This window comes from Salvelinus fontinalis, chromosome 35 (assembly GCF_029448725.1).
Source record: "Salvelinus fontinalis isolate EN_2023a chromosome 35, ASM2944872v1, whole genome shotgun sequence".
Lineage (NCBI taxonomy): Eukaryota > Metazoa > Chordata > Actinopteri > Salmoniformes > Salmonidae > Salvelinus > Salvelinus fontinalis.
This window is the reverse complement of record NC_074699.1, coordinates 32,687,852-32,705,274: the sequence shown is the minus strand read 5'-3', so window position 1 is coordinate 32,705,274 and position 17,423 is coordinate 32,687,852. Positions and strand designations below refer to the sequence as shown.

The 17,423-nt window shown below is 49.9% G+C and overlaps 1 protein-coding gene across 1 annotated transcript in view; it reads right to left on the bottom strand.

Moving 5' to 3' along the window:
• LOC129834933 (proprotein convertase subtilisin/kexin type 6-like) overlaps nucleotides 1-17,423 on the bottom strand; it is a 45,007-nt gene that overhangs the window by 2,447 nt on the left and 25,137 nt on the right. The window contains exons 6-8 of the mRNA XM_055900302.1: nucleotides 15,865-16,037; nucleotides 13,915-14,127; nucleotides 8,133-8,233 (exon numbers count right to left, since the gene is read on the bottom strand). Of these exons, the coding sequence (XP_055756277.1) occupies nucleotides 8,133-8,233; nucleotides 13,915-14,127; nucleotides 15,865-16,037 (487 nt within the window). The remainder of the gene's footprint in view (nucleotides 1-8,132; nucleotides 8,234-13,914; nucleotides 14,128-15,864; nucleotides 16,038-17,423) is intronic.

The following is a 17,423-nucleotide window of genomic DNA, read 5'->3' as shown; positions in this document are numbered from 1 at the left end:
GGAGGGATAGGGTAGAGAGAGAGAGGGATGGAGGGAGGGATAGGGTAGAGAGAGAGAGGGATGGAGGGATAGGGTAGAGAGAGAGAGGGATGGAGGGAGGGATAGGGTAGAGAGAGAGAGGGATGGACGGAGGGATAGGGTAGAGAGAGAGAGGGATGGAGGGATAGGGTAGAGAGAGAGAGGGATGGAGGGATAGGGTAGAGAGAGAGAGGAGGATGGAGGGATAGGGTAGAGAGAGAGAGGGATGGAGGGATAGGGTAGAGAGAGAGAGGGATGGAGGGATAGGGTAGAGAGAGAGAGGGATGGAGGGATAGGGTAGAGAGAGAGAGGGATGGAGGGATAGGGTAGAGAGAGAGAGGGATGGAGGGATAGGGTAGAGAGAGAGGGATGGAGGGATAGGGTAGAGAGAGAGAGGGAGGGAGGGATAGGGTAGAGAGAGAGAGGGATGGAGGGATAGGGTAGAGAGAGAGAGGGATGGAGGGATAGGGTAGAGAGAGAGAGGGATGGAGGGATAGGGTAGAGAGAGAGAGGGAGGGAGGGATAGGGTAGAGAGAGAGAGGGATGGAGGGATAGGGTAGAGAGAGAGAGGGATGGAGGGAGGGATAGGGTAGAGAGAGAGAGGGATGGAGGGAGGGATAGGGTAGAGAGAGAGAGGGATGGAGGGAGGGATAGGGTAGAGAGAGAGAGGGATGGAGGGATAGGGTAGAGAGAGAGAGGGATGGAGGGAGGGATAGGGTAGAGAGAGAGAGGAGGGAGGGAGGGATAGGGTAGAGAGAGAGAGGGATGGAGGGATAGGGTAGAGAGAGAGAGGGATGGAGGGAGGGATAGGGTAGAGAGAGAGAGAGGGATGGAGGGATAGGGTAGAGAGAGAGAGGGATGGAGGGATAGGGTAGAGAGAGAGAGGGATGGAGGGAGGGATAGGGTAGAGAGAGAGAGGGATGGAGGGATAGGGTAGAGAGAGAGAGGGATGGAGGGAGGGATAGGGTAGAGAGAGAGAGGGATGGAGGGATAGGGTAGAGAGAGAGAGGGATGGAGGGATAGGGTAGAGAGAGAGAGGGATGGAGGGATAGGGTAGAGAGAGAGAGGGATGGAGGGAGGGATAGGGTAGAGAGAGAGAGGGATGGAGGGATAGGGTAGAGAGAGAGAGGGATGGAGGGATAGGGTAGAGAGAGAGAGGGATGGAGGGATAGGGTAGAGAGAGAGAGGGATGGAGGGATAGGGTAGAGAGAGAGAGGGATGGAGGGATAGGGTAGAGAGAGAGAGGGATGGAGGGATAGGGTAGAGAGAGAGAGGGATGGAGGGAGGGATAGGGTAGAGAGAGAGAGGGATGGAGGGATAGGGTAGAGAGAGAGAGGGATGGAGGGATAGGGTAGAGAGAGAGAGGGATGGAGGGATAGGGTAGAGAGAGAGAGGGATGGAGGGATAGGGTAGAGAGAGAGAGGGATGGAGGGATAGGGTAGAGAGAGAGAGGGATGGAGGGATAGGGTAGAGAGAGAGAGGGATGGAGGGATAGGGTAGAGAGAGAGAGGGAGGGAGGGATAGGGTAGAGAGAGAGAGAGGGATGGAGGGATAGGGTAGAGAGAGAGAGGGATGGAGGGAGGGATAGGGTAGAGAGAGAGAGGGATGGAGGGAGGGATAGGGTAGAGAGAGAGGGTAGAGAGAGAGAGGGAGGGAGGGATAGGGTAGAGAGAGAGAGGGATGGAGGGATAGGGTAGAGAGAGAGAGGGATGGAGGGAGGGATAGGGTAGAGAGAGAGAGGGATGGAGGGATAGGGTAGAGAGAGAGAGGGATGGAGGGAGGGATAGGGTAGAGAGAGAGAGGGATGGAGGGATAGGGTAGAGAGAGAGAGGGATGGAGGGAGGGATAGGGTAGAGAGAGAGAGGGATGGAGGGATAGGGTAGAGAGAGAGAGGGATGGAGGGATAGGGTAGAGAGAGAGAGGGATGGAGGGAGGGATAGGGTAGAGAGAGAGAGGGATGGAGGGATAGGGTAGAGAGAGAGAGGGATGGAGGGAGGGATAGGGTAGAGAGAGAGAGGGATGGAGGGATAGGGTAGAGAGAGAGAGGGATGGAGGGATAGGGTAGAGAGAGAGATGGATGGAGGGATAGGGTAGAGAGAGAGAGAGAGATGGAGGGAGGGATAGGGTAGAGAGAGAGAGGGATGGAGGGATAGGGTAGAGAGAGAGAGGGATGGAGGGATAGGGTAGAGAGAGAGAGGGATGGAGGGATAGGGTAGAGAGAGAGAGGGATGGAGGGATAGGGTAGAGAGAGAGAGGGATGGAGGGATAGGGTAGAGAGAGAGAGGGATGGAGGGATAGGGTAGAGAGAGAGAGGGATGGAGGGATAGGGTAGAGAGAGAGAGGGATGGAGGGATAGGGTAGAGAGAGAGAGGGATGGAGGGATAGGGTAGAGAGAGAGAGGGATGGAGGGATAGGGTAGAGAGAGAGAGGGATGGAGGGATAGGGTAGAGAGAGAGAGGGATGGAGGGATAGGGTAGAGAGAGAGAGGGATGGAGGGAGGGATAGGGTAGAGAGAGAGAGGGATGGAGGGATAGGGTAGAGAGAGAGGGATGGAGGGATAGGGTAGAGAGAGAGAGGGATGGAGGGATAGGGTAGAGAGAGAGAGGGAGGGAGGGATAGGGTAGAGAGAGAGAGGGATGGAGGGATAGGGTAGAGAGAGAGGGAGGGAGGGAGGGATAGGGTAGAGAGAGAGAGGGATGGAGGGATAGGGTAGAGAGAGAGAGGGATGGAGGGATAGGGTAGAGAGAGAGAGGGATGGAGGGATAGGGTAGAGAGAGAGAGGGATGGAGGGATAGGGTAGAGAGAGAGAGGGATGGAGGGATAGGGTAGAGAGAGAGAGGGATGGAGGGATAGGGTAGAGAGAGAGAGGGATGGAGGGATAGGGTAGAGAGAGAGAGGGATGGAGGGATAGGGTAGAGAGAGAGAGGGATGGAGGGATAGGGTAGAGAGAGAGATGGAGGGAGGGATAGGGTAGAGAGAGAGAGGGATGGAGGGATAGGGTAGAGAGAGAGAGGGATGGAGGGATAGGGTAGAGAGAGAGAGGGATGGAGGGATAGGGTAGAGAGAGAGAGGGATGGAGGGAGGGATAGGGTAGAGAGAGAGAGGAGGGGTGGAGGGATAGGGTAGAGAGAGAGAGGGATGGAGGGATAGGGTAGAGAGAGAGAGGGATGGAGGGAGGGATAGGGTAGAGAGAGAGAGGGATGGAGGGATAGGGTAGAGAGAGAGAGGGATGGAGGGAGGGATAGGGTAGAGAGAGAGAGGGATGGAGGGATAGGGTAGAGAGAGAGAGGGATGGAGGGAGGGATAGGGTAGAGAGAGAGAGGGATGGAGGGATAGGGTAGAGAGAGAGAGGGATGGAGGGATAGGGTAGAGAGAGAGAGGGATGGAGGGAGGGATAGGGTAGAGAGAGAGGGAGGGAGGGAGGGATAGGGTAGAGAGAGAGAGGGATGGAGGGAGGGATAGGGTAGAGAGAGAGAGGGATGGAGGGATAGGGTAGAGAGAGAGAGGGATGGAGGGATAGGGTAGAGAGAGAGAGGGATGGAGGGATAGGGTAGAGAGAGAGAGGGATGGAGGGAGGGATAGGGTAGAGAGAGAGAGGGATGGAGGGAGGGATAGGGTAGAGAGAGAGAGAGGGATGGAGGGATAGGGTAGAGAGAGAGAGGGATGGAGGGATAGGGTAGAGAGAGAGAGGGATGGAGGGATAGGGTAGAGAGAGAGAGGGATGGAGGGATAGGGTAGAGAGAGAGAGGGATGGAGGGATAGGGTAGAGAGAGAGAGGGATGGAGGGATAGGGTAGAGAGAGAGAGGGATGGAGGGATAGGGTAGAGAGAGAGAGGGATGGAGGGATAGGGTAGAGAGAGAGAGGGATGGAGGGATAGGGTAGAGAGAGAGAGGGATGGAGGGATAGGGTAGAGAGAGAGAGGGATGGAGGGATAGGGTAGAGAGAGAGAGGGATGGAGGGAGGGATAGGGTAGAGAGAGAGAGGGATGGAGGGATAGGGTAGAGAGAGAGAGGGATGGAGGGATAGGGTAGAGAGAGAGAGGGATGGAGGGATAGGGTAGAGAGAGAGAGGGATGGAGGGATAGGGTAGAGAGAGAGAGGGATGGAGGGATAGGGTAGAGAGAGAGAGGGATGGAGGGATAGGGTAGAGAGAGAGAGGGATGGAGGGATAGGGTAGAGAGAGAGAGGGATGGAGGGATAGGGTAGAGAGAGAGAGGGATGGAGGGATAGGGTAGAGAGAGAGAGGGATGGAGGGATAGGGTAGAGAGAGAGAGGGATGGAGGGATAGGGTAGAGAGAGAGAGGGATGGAGGGATAGGGTAGAGAGAGAGAGGGATGGAGGGATAGGGTAGAGAGAGAGGGATGGAGGGATAGGGTAGAGAGAGAGAGGGATGGAGGGATAGGGTAGAGAGAGAGAGGGAGGGAGGGATAGGGTAGAGAGAGAGAGGGATGGAGGGATAGGGTAGAGAGAGAGAGGGATGGAGGGATAGGGTAGAGAGAGAGAGGGATGGAGGGATAGGGTAGAGAGAGAGAGGGATGGAGGGAGGGATAGGGTAGAGAGAGAGAGGGATGGAGGGATAGGGTAGAGAGAGAGAGGGATGGAGGGATAGGGTAGAGAGAGAGAGGGATGGAGGGATAGGGTAGAGAGAGAGAGGGATGGAGGGATAGGGTAGAGAGAGAGAGGGATGGAGGGATAGGGTAGAGAGAGAGAGGGATGGAGGGATAGGGTAGAGAGAGAGAGGGATGGAGGGATAGGGTAGAGAGAGAGAGGGATGGAGGGATAGGGTAGAGAGAGAGAGGGATGGAGGGATAGGGTAGAGAGAGAGAGATGGAGGGAGGGATAGGGTAGAGAGAGAGAGGGATGGAGGGAGGGATAGGGTAGAGAGAGAGAGGGATGGAGGGATAGGGTAGAGAGAGAGAGGGATGGAGGGAGGGATAGGGTAGAGAGAGAGAGGGATGGAGGGATAGGGTAGAGAGAGAGAGGGATGGAGGGATAGGGTAGAGAGAGAGAGGGATGGAGGGATAGGGTAGAGAGAGAGAGGGATGGAGGGATAGGGTAGAGAGAGAGAGGGATGGAGGGATAGGGTAGAGAGAGAGAGATGGAGGGAGGGATAGGGTAGAGAGAGAGAGGGATGGAGGGAGGGATAGGGTAGAGAGAGGGAGGGATAGGGTAGAGAGAGAGATGGATGGAGGGATAGGGTAGAGAGAGAGAGGGATGGAGGGATAGGGTAGAGAGAGAGAGGATGGAGGGATAGGGTAGAGAGAGAGAGGGATGGAGGGATAGGGTAGAGAGAGAGAGGGATGGAGGGATAGGGTAGAGAGAGAGAGGGATGGAGGGATAGGGTAGAGAGAGAGAGGGATGGAGGGATAGGGTAGAGAGAGAGAGGGAGGGAGGGATAGGGTAGAGAGAGAGAGGATGGAGGGAGGGATAGGGTAGAGAGAGAGAGAGGGAGGAGGGATAGGGTAGAGAGAGAGAGGGATGGAGGGATAGGGTAGAGAGAGAGAGGGGAGGGAGGGATAGGGTAGAGAGAGAGAGGGATGGAGGGATAGGGTAGAGAGAGAGAGGGATGGAGGGATAGGGTAGAGAGAGAGGGATGGAGGGATAGGGTAGAGAGAGAGATGGATGGAGGGATAGGGTAGAGAGAGAGAGGGATGGAGGGATAGGGTAGAGAGAGAGGGATGGAGGGATAGGGTAGAGAGAGAGGGATGGAGGGATAGGGTAGAGAGAGAGGGAGGGAGGGATAGGGTAGAGAGAGAGGGAGGGAGGGATAGGGTAGAGAGAGAGAGGGATGGAGGGATAGGGTAGAGAGAGAGAGGGATGGAGGGATAGGGTAGAGAGAGAGAGGGATGGAGGGATAGGGTAGAGAGAGAGAGGATGGAGGGAGGGATAGGGTAGAGAGAGAGAGGGATGGAGGGAGGGATAGGGTAGAGAGAGAGAGGGATGGAGGGATAGGGTAGAGAGAGAGAGGGATGGAGGGAGGGATAGGGTAGAGAGAGAGGGATGGAGGGATAGGGTAGAGAGAGAGGGATGGAGGGATAGGGTAGAGAGAGAGAGGGATGGAGGGATAGGGTAGAGAGAGAGGAGGGAGGGAGGGATAGGGTAGAGAGAGAGAGGGATGGAGGGAGGGATAGGGTAGAGAGAGAGAGGGATGGAGGGATAGGGTAGAGAGAGAGAGGTGGAGGGAGGGATAGGGTAGAGAGAGAGAGGGATGGAGGGATAGGGTAGAGAGAAGAGGGATGGAGGGAGGGATAGGGTAGAGAGAGAGAGGGATGGAGGGATAGGGTAGAGAGAGAGAGGGAGGGAGGGATAGGGTAGAGAGAGAGAGGGATGGAGGGAGGGATAGGGTAGAGAGAGAGAGGGATGGAGGGATAGGGTAGAGAGAGAGAGGGATGGAGGGATAGGGTAGAGAGAGAGAGATGGAGGGATAGGGTAGAGAGAGAGAGATGGAGGGATAGGGTAGAGAGAGAGAGATGGAGGGAGGGATAGGGTAGAGAGAGAGAGGGATGGAGGGATAGGGTAGAGAGAGAGAGGGATGGAGGGATAGGGTAGAGAGAGAGGGATGGAGGGATAGGGTAGAGAGAGAGAGGGATGGAGGGATAGGGTAGAGAGAGAGAGGGATGGAGGGATAGGGTAGAGAGAGAGGGATGAGGGATAGGGTAGAGAGAGGAGGATGGAGGGATAGGGTAGAGAGAGAGAGGGATGGAGGGATAGGGTAGAGAGAGAGGGATGGAGGGATAGGGTAGAGAGAAAGAGGGGTGGAGGGATAGGGTAGAGAGAGAGGGAGGGAGGGATAGGGTAGAGAGAGAGGGAGGGAGGGATAGGGTAGAGAGAGAGAGGGATGGAGGGATAGGGTAGAGAGAGAGAGGGATGGAGGGATAGGGTAGAGAGAGAGAGGGAGGGAGGGATAGGGTAGAGAGAGAGAGGGATGGAGGGAGGGATAGGGTAGAGAGAGAGAGGGATGGAGGGATAGGGTAGAGAGAGAGAGGGATGGAGGGAGGGATAGGGTAGAGAGAGAGGGATGGAGGGATAGGGTAGAGAGAGAGGGATGGAGGGATAGGGTAGAGAGAGAGAGGGATGGAGGGATAGGGTAGAGAGAGAGAGGGATGGAGGGAGGGATAGGGTAGAGAGAGAGAGGGATGGAGGGAGGGATAGGGTAGAGAGAGAGAGGGATGGAGGGATAGGGTAGAGAGAGAGATGGATGGAGGGAGGGATAGGGTAGAGAGAGAGAGGGATGGAGGGAGGGATAGGGTAGAGAGAGAGAGGGATGGAGGGAGGGATAGGGTAGAGAGAGAGAGGGATGGAGGGATAGGGTAGAGAGAGAGAGGGATGGAGGGAGGGATAGGGTAGAGAGAGAGAGGGATGGAGGGAGGGATAGGGTAGAGAGAGAGAGGGATGGAGGGATAGGGTAGAGAGAGAGAGGGATGGAGGGATAGGGTAGAGAGAGAGGGATGGAGGGATAGGGTAGAGAGAGAGAGGGATGGAGGGATAGGGTAGAGAGAGAGAGGGATGGAGGGAGGGATAGGGTAGAGAGAGAGGGATGGAGGGATAGGGTAGAGAGAGAGAGGGATGGAGGGATAGGGTAGAGAGAGAGAGGGATGGAGGGATAGGGTAGAGAGAGAGGGATGGAGGGATAGGGTAGAGAGAGAGATGGATAGGGTAGAGAGAGAGAGGGATGGAGGGATAGGGTAGAGAGAGAGAGGGATGGAGGGAGGGATAGGGTAGAGAGAGAGAGGGATGGAGGGAGGGATAGGGTAGAGAGAGAGAGGGATGGAGGGATAGGGTAGAGAGAGAGAGGGATGGAGGGATAGGGTAGAGAGAGAGAGGGATGGAGGGATAGGGTAGAGAGAGAGAGGGATGGAGGGATAGGGTAGAGAGAGAGAGGGATGGAGGGAGGGATAGGGTAGAGAGAGAGAGGGATGGAGGGAGGGATAGGGTAGAGAGAGAGAGGGATGGAGGGAGGGATAGGGTAGAGAGAGAGAGGGATGGAGGGAGGGATAGGGTAGAGAGAGAGAGGGATGGAGGGGTAGGCTAGAGAGAGAGAGAGATGGAGGGATAGGGTAGAGAGAGAGAGAGGGATGGAGGGAGGGATAGGGTAGAGAGAGAGGGGTACCGACTTGGCCTCCAGAGCGAGAGCAATGACCCCAGCCACCATGGGAGCTGACACAGAGGTGCCAGTGTGGCCATCAGTACAGCGCTGGCGCAGGTCTGTGGTCACCTGGCAGAAGGGAAAACGACAGATATGACATCTTATTCACTAATCATCCTTCTTTACATTCATTTCTTCTTGAGTTAGAATGCTGTCGCAAAGACTGACACTCAGAAATGTGTTCCCTGAACCACACAATGCACTGTACAACCAGTTGCCTGTCGAGACACACCGAACTATATCAATACACCATACATTCTATTTACAGTAATATTTACAGTTATTTACAGTAGTGATGACATAATAATGCCTAAGTACAGGAACTTGTTTTTTGGCATCTTGGGTTATGTCCTAATACTCTTATGCAGCTTCCTTTTCTTGTTCCCTTTGCCACTACACTCTCACTCACATATGACATTCTCACAAATCAATAGTAATGACGGCAAGGAGACAGCAATGAGTGGAGGCTATTTCGCACTCTTGGCGAGGAAAGACCAATTGACTGTTAACTGGATGCCAGAGCAGAGAGCACATAGCCAAGGCTTGTTAAAGTACATGACAGATGGGTGAGGGGAGGAGGGCAGAGAGCACATAGCCAAGGCTTGTTAAAGTACATGACAGATGGGTGAGGGTAGAAGGGCAGAGAGCACATAGCCAAGGCTTGTTAAAGTACATGACAGATGGGTGAGGGGAGGAGGGCAGAGAGCACATAGCCAAGGCTTGTTAAAGTACATGACAGATGGGTGAGGGGAGAAGGGCAGAGAGCACATAGCCAAGGCTTGTTAAAGTACATGACAGATGGGTGAGGGGAGAAGGGCAGAGAGCAGGTCTCCTTGTGGTAACCCCACCACCAGGAGGAGTAGCTGCTGCAGCGGCTAATGGGGATCCTAATAAATACCAAATACCATCACTGCCCTACCATGTGTACTGGGCTGGGGCCACAGGTTCAGCTTCTGCTAAACTCAGTAAATATTATTCTCAATTTGGTCCCTGTAAAACTAACCAGGACACCAGTGTTGGCCTAGACCATAGGCAAGGGAGGGGGCAGCGAGAGGTACAGGATCTACAGCCCCAGGGGGCTGTATCAAGCGTCTTGACAAATATGGCCCCTGAGCCCAGGAGGCCAGAGCCTCACCCAGAGTTATCACACCAGGGCCTTAAAGGGATAGTTCACCCAAATTACAAAATTGCATATTACATTTTGTTTCTTTACCTTGAAAGCAGTAAATGAGAAACAGCAAGATACAATTGTTTTTGTTTACCTGTTGCCCTGCTACCAACCTCTAATATTTGCATTTTGAGATGATTTGGACCAGATTTGTTTTTACCACGTAATGCCGCGCTCTTTAAAGGATACTTCTACTTTGGGATACATTGACTGTTATAGGTTTGTTAGAAAAAGCTTATGTTAGCATTTAGTGGTAATGGCTATGTATACCAAACCTAAGTGTGGATTTACGTCTCCTTGTCCCTGGACTGCTTTCAAGTTAAGGAAACACATTTATAAGTTTGTAATTTTAAAGAATTGTTAAGGGAGTTAAACAAGCAGTGTGATAAAAAAGTAGCGCGGCCAGGCGGGTCATGTTTCAATAGACGCATGACCCGACCTTCGCCTCTCTCGAGCCCATACGGGAGTTGTACTGGTCTCTCCCGAGCCCATACGGGAGTTGTACTGGTCTCTCCCGAGCCCATACGGGAGTTGTGCTGGTCTCTCCCGAGCCCATACGGGAGTTGTGCTGGTCTCTCCCGAGCCCATACGGGAGTTGTACTGGTCTCTCCCGAGCCCATACGGGAGTTGTACTGGTCTCTCCCGAGCCCATACGGGAGTTGTGCTGGTCTCTCCCGAGCCCATACGGGAGTTGTACTGGTCTCTCTCTCGAGCCCATACGGGAGTTGTACTGGTCTCTCTCTCGAGCCCATACGGGAGTTGTACTGGTCTCTCTCTCGAGCCCATACGGGAGTTGTACTGGTCTCTCTCGAGCCCATACGGGAGTTGTACTGGTCTATCCCGAGCCCATACGGGAGTTGTACTGGTCTCTCCCGAGCCCATACGGGAGTTGTACTGGTCTCTCCCGAGCCCATACGGGAGTTGTACTGGTCTCTCTCTCGAGCCCATACGGGAGTTGTACTGGTCTCTCTCGAGCCCATACGGGAGTTGTACTGGTCTATCCCGAGCCCATACGGGAGTTGTACTGGTCTCTCCCGAGCCCATACGGGAGTTGTACTGGTCTCTCCCGAGCCCATACGGGAGTTGTACTGGTCTCTCTCTCGAGCCCATACGGGAGTTGTACTGGTCTCTCTCTCGAGCCCATACGGGAGTTGTACTGGTCTCTCTCTCGAGCCCATACGGGAGTTGTACTGGTCTCTCTCGAGCCCATACGGGAGTTGTACTGGTCTATCCCGAGCCCATACGGGAGTTGTACTGGTCTCTCCCGAGCCCATACGGGAGTTGTACTGGTCTCTGCCGAGCCCATACGGGAGTTGTACTGGTCTCTCTCTCGAGCCCATACGGGAGTTGTACTGGTCTCTCTCGAGCCCATACGGGAGTTGTACTGGTCTCTCCCGAGCCCATACGGGAGTTGTACTGGTCTCTCTCTCGAGCCCATACGGGAGTTGTACTGGTCTCTCTCTCGAGCCCATACGGGAGTTGTACTGGTCTCTCTCTCGAGCCCATACGGGAGTTGTACTGGTCTCTCTCGAGCCCATACGGGAGTTGTACTGGTCTATCCCGAGCCCATACGGGAGTTGTACTGGTCTCTCCCGAGCCCATACGGGAGTTGTACTGGTCTCTGCCGAGCCCATACGGGAGTTGTACTGGTCTCTCTCTCGAGCCCATACGGGAGTTGTACTGGTCTCTCTCGAGCCCATACGGGAGTTGTACTGGTCTATCCCGAGCCCATACGGGAGTTGTACTGGTCTCTCTCTCGAGCCCATACGGGAGTTGTACTGGTCTCTCTCGAGCCCATACGGGAGTTGTACTGGTCTCTCCCGAGCCCATACGGGAGTTGTACTAGTCTCTACCGAGCCCATACGGGAGTTGTACAGTAGCGATGAGCCAAGGTCGTAATTCGGGGTGAATTATTATTTTTTAAATACACTTGAGGCCATACCACCCTGAACATGCCTGATATTTTCTGATCTCAGTAGCTCCGCGGAGTCGGGCCTGGTTAGTACTTGGATGGGAGACCGCCTGGGAATACCTGGTGCTGTAAACTAAAATAAATACAAATAAAAACTCTAGCCTATGCCTCCACCAATCCACTACTTTCAGATTTGTGGAATGTAGTGAACACCCCCCTGACATTTAATTTAACTAGCATCCATCAATATAGCATCTCTAAACACAGACCTATCTATCTTTTGTCCAAGTTTCCACCCACAAAATACTCACTATCTGTTTTATCTCTACCTGTAAGCCAGCAAAACATTAGAATTTTATGAAAATTCAATGAACTACTTCCAGTGGGTTCAGAAAGTATTCAACCCCTTGACTAATTCCACATGTTGTTGTGTTACAGCCTGAATTCAACATGGATTTCATCATTTCTTTTCCTGACCCATCTAAAACAATACCCCATAATGACAAAGTGAAAACACGTTTTTAGAAATTTTGGGCCTGGTTAGTACTTGGATGGGAGACGGCGTGGGAATACCAGGTGCCGTAAGCAAAAAATATATATTTATAGCTAATAATTGTTTTGCAAATGTATTGAAAATGAAATACAGAAATAGCTCATTTACATACAGTACCAGTCAAAAGTTTGGTCACAACTACTCATTCAAAGTTTTTTCGTGATTTTTACTATTTTCTACATTGTAGAATAGTGAAGACATCAAAACTATGAAATAACACATATGGAATCATGTAGTAACCGAAAAAGTGTTAAACAAATCAAAATATATTTTATATATGAGATTCTTTAAAGTAGCCACCCTTTGTCTTGATGACAGCTTTGCACACTCTTGGTATTCTCTCAACCAGCTTCATGAGGTAGTCACCTGGAATGAATTTCAATTAACAAGTGTGCCTTGTTAAAAGTGAATTTGTGGAATTGCTTTCCTTCTTAATCTTGGTACGCAACTCCAGTGTATATTTGGCCTTGTGTTTTAGGTTATTGTCCTTAATTTGTCCCCAGTGTCTGTTGGAAAGCAGACTGAACAAGGTTTTCCTCTAGGATTTTGCCTGTGTTTAGCTCTATTCTGTTTATTTTTATCCTATAAAATCCTTAGTCCTTGGTGATGACAAGCATACCCATAAAATGATGCAGCCACCACCTTGCTTGAAAATATGAAGAGTGGTACTCAGTGACGTGTGCTGGATTTGCCCAAAACATAACACTTAGTATTCAGGACATTAAGTGAATTTCTTAGCCAATTTTTTGGCAGTTTTACTTTAGTACCTTATTCCAAACAGGATGTACAGGCTTCCTTCTTTTCACTCTGTCATTTAGGTTAGTATTGTGGAGTAACTACAATGTTGTTGATCGATCCTCAGTTTTCTCCTATCCCAGCCATTTAAACTCTGTGACTGTTTTAAAGTCACCATTGGCCTCATGGTGAAATCCCTGAGCGGTTTCCTTCCTCTCCGGCAACTGAGTTAGGAAGGACGCCTGTATCTTTGTAGTGACTGGGTGTATTGATATACCATCCAATGTGTAATTAATAACTTCACCATGCTCAAAGGGCTATTCAATGTCTGCTTTTTTAAACCCATCTACTTTGTGAAGCATTAGAAAACCTCCCTGGTCTTGATGGTTGAATCTGTTTGAAATTCACTTCTCAGCTGAGGTACCTTAGAGATAATTGTATGTGTGTGATAGTGAGATGAGGTGGTCATTCAAAAATCTTCTTAAACACTATTATTGCACAGAGACTGAGTCCATGCAACTTATATGACTTGGTCAGCATACCTCTCCTCTCTCAAGCACAAGCTTGGCTAAATATTAGCCTTGTTCAGTAGCAACCTTTCCTCATTAAAATGGATGGTGGATATTTGTTAAAAAGAGCAAAACAAACAGCACATTTGAGCTGTGTCCAAGTTGTTGACGCTGTCATAATTCCAGTAAGAGGAGGCCATCTCTGTGTAGTTGGGGGAAAACAGTGTGTAGTTGATGGATGTGGCATGTCTGTGCTTTGGCAACGCTACACCATTCCCTTATCCCAGAGGACATCAAAAACATCATATGGGGATGGCGTTGTGAGTGTGTGTGTGTGAGTGTGTGTGTGTGTGTGAGTGTGTGTGTGAGTGTGTGTGTGTGTGTGTGTGTGTGTGTGTGTGTGTGTGTGTGTGTGTGTGTGTGTGTGTGTGTGTGTGTGTGTGTGTGTGTGTGTGTGTGTGTGTGTGTTTATGAATGCCAGGATGAATGATAGCATGTTTCTGAAAGAGAGTGTGTGTGCATGTGTTTGAGTCTGGCCACTGAACTGTATCATAGCATTCTGAATGTTAATCTGCTTAGATGGAAATGTACATTTGACAGAATGAAGGATGCCATAATAATGTGTACTAGCGTTCCTTGGCTTTTATGGTTTGTAACCCTGCAACTAAACAGCTTTCCTTCCATAGAAAAGCAGGCAAAGGCACACTTGATTTAAACATCAACACTCACCTCAAAACTCAACTATTTTCCTTTTGTAAAACTTGCCACGAAGAGCAGACCTCCAAGTACTAGGGCTTGCACTCACACACACACACGCGCACGCACGCACGCACGCACGCACGCACGCACACACACACACACACACACACTTACTATCTTCCTGTCGTAGAACTCCCCGCTGCTGTAGGTGGTGGCCAGTGTGGAGGAGCAGACCTCCAGGTACCAGGGCTTGTTGCCGTTCTCTGTGGTGCTGGAGATGGAGATGGTGTAGATGCTGTTGGTGTAGCCGTCACAAGAACAGTGGTCACCCTGGCGACCGCCGTTCCCCGACGCCCAAACAAAGATGGATCCCAGACCCTTCCTGCCCTATTTGAGATGGAGAGGGACAGATGTGAACAAAGATGGAGCCCAGACCCTTTAGGGCCCTGTTTGAGAGCGAGAGAGGGACAGATGTGAACAACTGAGCCAAACAGAGAAGATCCAAATCAAGCTGGGTCAGTCATCCATCAAAGCTGTTGAGAAATACAACTTGAAAAGAAGATACCCGAGCCTGCACAGTTTGGTTCAGCACCATAGTGTGAAAAGGATATCAGATATCAGACATTGAAAGTTGATTTGAAAATCTCCATTGTAGATGGGCTTCGTACATCCCCCAAAGAACACTTTCTTCTCTTTGTTATGTAATGTGCTCTTAGCGCTCCACTGAATCAATGCAATCCATGTTTCAACAGAGTTGAGGCCCAGTTCAATACCACACAGCAATAAGAACCATTTCACTTTGTACTTCTGGGGGCGCTAAACAATAAGTGGAATTACATTTCCTTATTCGTAACATTTGAGTGACTCAGTTAAGTAGATTGATTTGCTCCAAAATACCTTTTGAAATCAAGTGCCTCATACTGAGATCCTGGTTCTGCCTAATCTAATTTGAGTGATGCAGTTCTGTACACTGATTTCAAAAGTTATTTTGGGCAAATCGTGTTCCTCAAAGGCTGATATTCATGACGTTTTCTGATCAAAAGTTCCTCTGGTCAGGAGTAGTGCACTACATGGGAAATAGGGTGTAATTTGAGTTGCTCAAGTCAAAAGTAGTACACTAGGAAGGGAATGGAGGGTGTCATTGAAACACTCATGTAAGAAAGTAGTGCACTACAATTGGGTTTCATTTGATCAACTGTTTGGTCAAAAGTAGTGCACTATATGGCCCAACGGGGGTCATCAGTAGTGCACTATATGGCCCAGGGAATGGGGTGTCATCGAAGTAGTGCGCTACATTGGGCAATACATAGGGTGTGATTAGCTATAAACTAGGTTTCCATCCAATTGTTAACAGATTTTCATGCGAATATTCTAAAATCCACATAAACAAAATATGCGCATTTTCCCACCAGTGGTGTATTTCTGCAAAAATTGTTGCGTTATGAGTTAGTGTGCACAACATTTACTTTTTGCTTAAGTTTCAGGTATCCGATAAACATCTCAAGCTCAATGTGTTTCCATCACATTTTCAACTCTACAGATAGTTTTATCACAAAAACTGTTGCGTTAAATAGCAAATGTGCTACTCTGGTCTTGGTGCTCTAGCCAACCGCTCACAGATACAGTGCAGGTAGGGTAGTCTCCATGATGAGATTATTATGGATAAAAATATAAACATTTGTCAAACGGCAGTCGAGCTCCTATCATGTCTCCAGAATAAGACCCTTGCTATTTAGTGGAAAGAAGCATCAAGCTCATCATTGTGCACTTTCACCACCCTGTGAACTTCATAACTTATTTCATCTGTAGCCTAATAAAAGACATAGTTTCCCGAGTTGTAGTGGGATGACCACACACCATATCATCATGTGACTCCAAGTTTACTTCCAGATGATGGTTATTATATAAATGTTTGTGCATAAAGGTGTTTCCACCAGTATTTCTCACAAAATGAATTTTACCTGCACAAAAAGATCCCACCATGTCAAACGAACAGATGATCTGTTGGCATTCATAACATTGTACCGAAACTTCCTGTTTCCAGCACAGCAGTCTTTTTTAATACTATATGACTTTACTCACATAAAACTGTGGATGGAAACGTGGTTATAGACCACAATTCACCTTTTTGATGCCCATCTCGAAGGCCTGTTTGGCCAGAGGCCCTGGTCCGTCCACAGTCTTTCCATCGTCGTCAGGTCCCCAGCTGGCGCTGTAGATGTCTATGTAGTCAGGTCTGATACCGAGGGACTTGGCCTCTACTACATCTGTCACATCACCATCCAGCATACGAATACCTACTCACAGGTACACAACCAATATCAATCAACCAATCAATCAATCAAGAAATAAAACAATGTATCACTCAACCAATCAAATGCATTTATAAGTCACTTTTTTATCTTTGTCATAAAGTGTTTTACAATAACAAATATATTTGTGTCCAAAGGTGACTTGCCGTTTAAAAGAATGAGTCAGTGTATTTGTTTTGTTTGTGTGTGTTCAGCTTTGGTAACAGCTAGTCTACCTTGGGTCCCCTCAAAATCCACATGTTGGATAGTTGAGAGCCAGGATATTTTCACATAGCTTTGATAACGATTAGTCAGGTCAGTGATTACACCAAGGAAGGAAGTAAGGAAGGAAAGAAAGAAGGAAAGAACCAACCAACTAACCAAAAAAACAATAAATTAACGAACTAAGAAACTAACGAACCAACAAACGATGGCGCTTTATAGAATTGAAACAGGGCCAAAGGGTTTGAGGGGCAGAATTAAGATCACACTCTGGTAAACATGCTTATAATCAGAAGCCTTTGCTGCCAGCTAGGCGACCGCTGAGTACTCAGAGAAAAGTGTGACCAATGTGAAACTATGCCGACACATTTATTCCCTTTACTGAAGCACAAAGACACAGTTTCACTCTTTTGTTTGGTTCAGCCCTCCTCTTCTGCTTTATCTTCCACTCTAAACACATATTTACTGTCAAACAACACAGCCGGCGAGAGGGTGTGTGAAAAAGACTCTGTGTGTGTGTGTGTGTGTGTGTGTGTGTGTGTGTGTGTGTGTGTGTGTGTGTGTGTGTGTGTGTGTGTGTGTGTGTGTGTGTGTGTGTGTGTGTGTGTGTGTGTGTGTGTGTGTGTGCGCACACATGAGTGAGTGTGTGTTTGGGTTACATGGATAGATCTCTACTCGCTGTACCCCGGCAAGACTCTCTCTCCCCCTTTCCCCTCCGTTCATCCCTCCATCTCTACTCCAACCCTCCATTGAGTTCACTCCTCCATCCACCCCTCTCCTCATTTCCAAATGAACAGTATGTTCCCAAAAGGGGGGGGGGGGGAAGAGAGAGAGAGTGAAAAGTTCTGGAGGAAGTTCTGAGCGTCAAACAAATGATAAAGCAGGGGCTCACTCATAAAGGCTGTTTGTTTGCATTAGCAAAACAATTTCCCTCAATTACAAGCTGGAAAATCTGTTCCAATACATTTTATTAGAGTCATTTAGAGGCGCGCAGGTGCCCAAGACATTCCCTTCTATTCCTGGCGACAGCTGTTAAGAACACCAATGTGCTAACAAGCAATTCAACTGGAATACAGTGACATTAATGTATCTAATATAAAGTACATGCAGCAACACCCTTACGGAAAAACCATGTGAACTTCTCATGTGACCGGATGTGTTCCAAAACCA